The 6000-nt window shown below is 41.2% G+C and overlaps 1 protein-coding gene across 2 annotated transcripts in view; it reads left to right on the forward strand.

Annotated features, from left to right (window-relative positions):
* Nucleotides 1–6000, forward strand: part of Dcaf5 (DDB1 and CUL4 associated factor 5) — a 105739-nt gene that overhangs the window by 29426 nt on the left and 70313 nt on the right. The window contains exons 3-5 of one of the 2 annotated variants that reach the window (XM_005399043.2): nt 157–193; nt 1433–1572; nt 3433–3562. In XM_005399043.2, coding sequence (XP_005399100.1) covers nt 157–193; nt 1433–1572; nt 3433–3562 — 307 coding nt within the window. The remainder of the gene's footprint in view (nt 1–156; nt 194–1432; nt 1573–3432; nt 3563–6000) is intronic. The other variant, XM_005399044.2, reaches the window with a different exon arrangement.

Raw genomic sequence — 6000 nt, forward strand, 5'->3', positions numbered from 1 at the left:
CTTAAATATAGATCCTTTTTTAATTAATGCTCCTAATTAGTATTAACAATGACCGTGTTCATATTTTTTTCCCTGAAAACTCAAAAATACTACATTGTGATGTGGACAGGGACCAACTTGCAGGAATTATCAAATCTCTGCTTTTTTCCTTTACAGGAAATGATGAGCAAGTTATCCTCCATGATGTTGAAAGGTAAATAGATTGTTGTATGAAGGTGAATAACTTTTTTATATGAAGATAGGCAGATTTTTTTTTTTTAGACCAAAATAGCTTTTGAAGAAAATAACATGGAACTAGTGGTCCTTTTCTGGAAAAGTTTCCTGTGATATTTTTGAAATAAGGTTTTGATTTAAAAAAGAAAAAAATAAGCTGGGCATGGTGGCACATGCCTGTAATCCTAACACTGGGAGGATTCACTAGCCAGCTTGAACTACATAGTGAGACTCTGTCTCAAAACAGGAGAAAAAGAAAAAGAGCTTTACAAAGTTATGTGAAATGATAGTTTTCAGGTGAAAATATAAGGAGAATAGTTAGAAGGAGAGAAATAATAATAATACTAGTAATAATACCCGGTTTTGATGGCTCACGCCTATAATCCCAGCTATTTAGGAGGCAGAGGCAGGAAGATTATGTGTTCAAAGGCAGTCTGGGCAACACAGCAAGAGCTAGTCTTAAAAATCATCATCTTCGGGCTGGGGATTTAGCTCAGCGGCAAAAGCGCCTGCCTGGCAAGCGCAAGGTCGTGAGTTCGGTTCCCGGTACTGGAGAAAAACAAAACAAAAAAACAAAACAAAAAAAAACATCATCTTCCTCATCAAGCTAATATTTATTGAGTTCTTACTACCATGTGCCAGAAACTATTCTGTGTGTTCTGTATGTATTACTATAATTGATTTAACCATCATGGTCATTTTGTAAGGCGTACTCTTGTGATCTCCATTCCAGAAGAGGGAAAGAAATCACAGAGAATGATGCTAGGATCTGAATTTAGGCTGTCTAGCTCCAAGTTGTGCTCTTAATCCCCATGCCAGACTATAGGGAGATGATCTCCCACCCCTTTTGTGATCAGATCTGGCTGCTTTAAAGCTTTTCCTTGATTTTTGGAAATGAAGAACTTCCCTCAAATCTGGACACAAGTAAATACATTGTGTAATAAATGAAAAAAAGAAAAGTCACCTGTTGAGTCGCTTTTAAATATGCTTAGTGTGAAAATTACAAAATTTTATGGAAATGGTACCTTTAAATAGTACCTTCTCCCCCCTACTTGTAAGTTAAATACTCACCTTTTAGGAAATAAAGTGTCCTTTATGTTCAGCTGGGTTGACTTTCTCGTAGAAACAATAGAACCTGCAGTCTGGGTGCTAGCGGGCTGGGACTGCACCGTTTGTGTGCATGTGTGTGCCTGTATGCCTCTCTCTTGCTCTTTCTCAGCAGTGAGACCTTGGATGTGTTTGCTCATGAAGATGCAGTATATGGCTTGTCGGTCAGCCCAGTAAATGACAACATTTTTGCCAGCTCTTCAGATGATGGCCGGGTTCTCATTTGGGACATCCGGGAGTCTCCTCATGGAGGTAGGATCCCTGTACAGAAAGAAGGCTGTTGTCTTGAACAGTTTGATGACAGAGTCACTGAAGAGTCAGTTTAGGACCTGAGTTATGTGGGTATGGTGACATTAAGGAAGGGAAAACATGAGACTCACATGGCAGCGTGCTTGTGTGCCTTTGAAAGTCCCATCCTGCTCTGAGTAGTTAGAAGTTAGGCACCTTTGCCAACCCTTCTCCTATTAGAAAACAAATTCCTATGAATTTGCACAAACCCTCACGACTGGGCCCTGAGTGGCCCCAAGGAGCAGTAGATGTGGCACTTCCTTGTGGAGGGTGGTCACCAAGGGCCCACTCTGTGTGGTGCTGACACACGTATGTCCTTGGTTGTTTATAAAGAACAGGGATGCTATGCACCTTCTTGTAAAACTAGTTTCAAATCTTGCTCTTCTATTAGAAAACAAAAACAACCACAGAGTGTGACCTTACCTGTGTAGAACATCACAAAATAGTGGCAGATATATTCCATGTACAGGCATTTATCTGTGAATGTCTCCTCCAAATGTATTCTTTTAGTCTCTGGCATGTGAAATGAAGAACTTGTTTTGTTAACTTTCTCACACGTTCTTCAGGAAGTGCATTTTCTCAGCTCATTTGTCGTGGAGGGATTTCTCTCTGCAGCTGTCTTTAAAGGGCCCTTTCTCTAGTTCCACCTTTGTGACACCCCATCCCACCTCCATCCTTAGTTTGGTTTCATAATGATCAGCTCTGTACAGAGTTGTGGTCCTGCCTGCTTTGTCTGGCAGGTTTGAGTCTTTCTTGTGTGTGGTGCTGGGAATCAAACCCAGGGCTACATCACACACTAGGCAAGTACTCTACTCCTAAGCTACATCCTAGCCCTTACTTTTCTGTATTTCAAGCATTGAATATGCTGAGCTGTGCTTGTTAATTGAGGTTCAGGCTATCAGAGAAGCTTGTCCTAATGGTTAGGCAGGCCAGGTTACAGCAAGCAGTGGCTATGGCTGAGTCTCTTTGTGCTTGGGAGAGGAGGTTTTCCTACATCTTCACTTCCTGATGGTGAGATAACTAAGCTCTTCACCTTCCTAGAGCCTAGTGCAGAACTATATGTGGCTATCAGAGATGGAAAAGGGCTCTCTTTGGCTATAACACCCTCCACAGGAATGTGTCCTTTGAGGTAGCAAAGTGATTCCTTCTTAATAATTTATGCCAAAGGATGCGAGGGTTCTAGGTGAAGTTGACTAAGAACTAGCTGGATGCAGAAGTTCAAGCATTAGGCATTTTTAAAAAGTAAAAATAATACTGGCAGTCAGGTCATAAAAATCTACATTGAGCAACTTCGCTAACATTATAAACCAGATCATAAAAATCTACATTGAGCAACTTCGCTAACATTATAAACCAGAAGGGAGAACTGTGCTATTGTTTTGCCTTAATTTTCTCACTGTCTTGCTTTATTAAATCTATTTGTAGTTTAAGAACTTTTAATTTTAAAACTAATAACTTTGAATTAAAAATATAATCCTACCATATATTGATCATGAATTTTTTTAGCTTATGTGCAGTTCAGTTTTACTAACTGTGAAAGATTTTATCTTTCTCCCTTTAAGGGATTATATAGATTTGTGAGTATTATGACTTAAAATTTGGTTAAATGTGTTTAAGTAGCTATTGTTTTGTTGCATGCAGAAAGCCTGTGCAGGCTCAGAGGGACCTTCAGGAAGGGTACCTGCTGGGGGCTGTATTGTGTTGGGGTTCTGGCCTTTTGGGAAGGTTATTGTGTTTTCCTACACAGATTCATACTTGTGGTCATCTGCCTGCCACTGACCCGATGTGCCTAGAATGAGCTGATTGTAATTTCTTTTTTCACAGAGCCCTTCTGCTTGGCAAACTATCCTTCAGCCTTTCACAGTGTCATGTTTAACCCTGTGGAGCCCAGGTTATTGGCCACGGCCAATTCAAAGGAAGGAGTAGGACTTTGGGATATTCGAAAACCTCAGAGGTGAGTCTCTCTTGATTCATAGAGTTTTCAAACTTTTCCCTCCCTCCTTTCTCAGGTAAAGAGATGAGCCAGCAAGTATGTGAGAACTTGCTTGGCCATTGCTTTCAGTTGGGCATCTCTTAATGTGCACTGCTATCTCTGAACCAAGGAGAACCTATTCCTGAGCAGCAGACAGAATGAGAAACCCAACACTCCCTGCTGTAGAGAAGAGGAGTCCTAAATTATAATCAGGACTGCAGACAGGTCAGTTCCAGGCAGATGTATGAAGGGGAGAGAGCCTCCTTTCAATACTGCCTTCTCATTTGAGGCTGAGCACTGCCTAGATGATGCACAGGTACTTTTGGAGTGGGGGAGTGGGGGAGATGGAGATTTGCCGGGCTCATTGCTGCTGAGCCAGAGGTTCTTAACCCTAGGATGAAGGGTGTCCTTTTCTGGGCTTCTGGAGAACTGTGAACCCCCAACATTGTACGGAAAACATATATTGTATATTTGTAGAAGTGTCTTTTTCTGAGAAGGAAGTTTGTTTTTTCCATTTTCTTGAAAGGGCTAGTGAGCACAACAGCAAAAAGTTCAGAGCCAGTATACTGTGATGTTAGGGATAGATTTTCTCCTTTTCATTACTAAACAAGTACACCTCGCATTCTCCAACCTTTTGGTATGAGTCACTAATGGGGGAATTTCAGGCATTGAAGGACATGCGGATAATGGCAGATAGAAGGCCTTTTCATGTTCTATAAATCCGGTGAGGGAGGGGTGACCTTTTATGGCACTGCTGTATAAAGCCAGCTTTGCTTTAGAAAAGACAGCTAGCTCCTCTGGAAATCCATTGTGGAGGCAGTTTCCTACTGCAGAAAGCAGTATTGTGAAAGAATGTCGTAGGAAATAAGCAAAGTTATAATTTATTTCATGGGCCTCCAGTAAAGGGGCAGTAAGTATAGCGGATTATCTTCTTGAATTTTAGTCCTAGCTGATTCTCTCTGTGGGGCAGTCAGAAGGCGTTAGAGCTATTACAGCAGATCTGTGTGGCTCAGAGGGGTTCCGTCATGTTGAGCAGGGATCTGGGAGACTCCATAGGGCAGGAGAGGTTTCGCCTGCCCTTTGTGTTACATACAGACCTGGCTCTTGCTTTTCCAGTGCATGTAGTGGCCCCAGATGTGCCTCTGCACTGCCTGTGAGGAAGACAGTCTCCTGCGTTCAGCAGTAGTGTTCTCTGCCACTTCATGCTGTTTGAGGACAGCTGTTCTGCCTCTTTTATATTATAACAGGCAAGATTTGGACAAACTATGCCAGCCTTTTCCCAGCCTACTACTCCCCCACGTACAGGTGCAAAGAATAGCTGGCAACTGGAGTGGGCACTGAGGTAATCATCTCCAGTGAAAGCTTGACTGATTCATGATCTCAGCAGATGGGGGTAGGGGTGTGAGTGTTTTAATTCTCCTCTTGATTATCCTCCAGTCTCCTCCTCTAGTTTCTTGCTGTGCATCATATAGACCCTTTTCCCCTTTACACTTGTCTTCTCATTAAACATAGTTTGTTTTCTTTTAAGAAACTTTCTAAGTTAGCTAAGCAGGGTTGCATATGCCCGTCATCCTAACGCTCTAGGAGCCTGAGACAGGAGAATTGAAATTTCAAGCGCAACTTGGGTGACTTAGCAAGACCCTGTTTTCAAATTTTAAAAATGGAACTGAGGATGTAACTCTGTGAAAGTCCTGAGTTCACTCCCCAGACACCCCCCACCAATCTGAGTGATGATCATTGCTTTTTTTTTTTACAGTAACATTTATTGAATTTAAGTGTAATGAAAAAATATCTCCAGATTATTTCTGTTACTTGTATGGTTTTTGAATATTTGTACATTAATGTGGTTCTTTTACTTCCTGGCCTCTAGTCACTCTCTCCAAAGGTAACTACAGTAAACAATTTTAGTTCCTTATATTTCTTTTTAGAACATAGTTTGATGCAGTTACCAGCATGAATGTGTATCCATTAAAGAATTCAGACTGAAGGAACCATGTAATAGTACCCACTGTTCTCAATTTCTTATTTCAGTTAATATGTCTGGAGGTCTTTCCATAGCAGCACTTACAGATCTGGCATACTTTTAATTACTATGTGATATTTCATTAATATGATAGCACCTATAAATCAGGACTTTGTATCCTGTTTTTGGCTACTTACAAACAATGCTGGCCAGGTGTGGTGGCACACACCTGTAATCCCAGCACTTGGGAGGCTGAGGCAGGAGGATCCATTGTGAGTTGAAGGCCAGCCTGGGCTACAAAGTGAGTTCACAATCAGCCGAAACTACATAGTGAGACCATATCTCAAAAGGACAAAAACAAACAAACAACAACAAAAAAACAATGCTGCATTGAACCTGGGTGTACATCTCTTTGACCTACTTTTACAAAATATCTTTAAGGACAATTTTTTGATAA

Source organism: Chinchilla lanigera, unplaced genomic scaffold, assembly GCF_000276665.1.
Source record: "Chinchilla lanigera isolate Chin_1 unplaced genomic scaffold, ChiLan1.0 scaffold00065, whole genome shotgun sequence".
NCBI classification, from domain to species: Eukaryota; Metazoa; Chordata; class Mammalia; order Rodentia; family Chinchillidae; genus Chinchilla; species Chinchilla lanigera.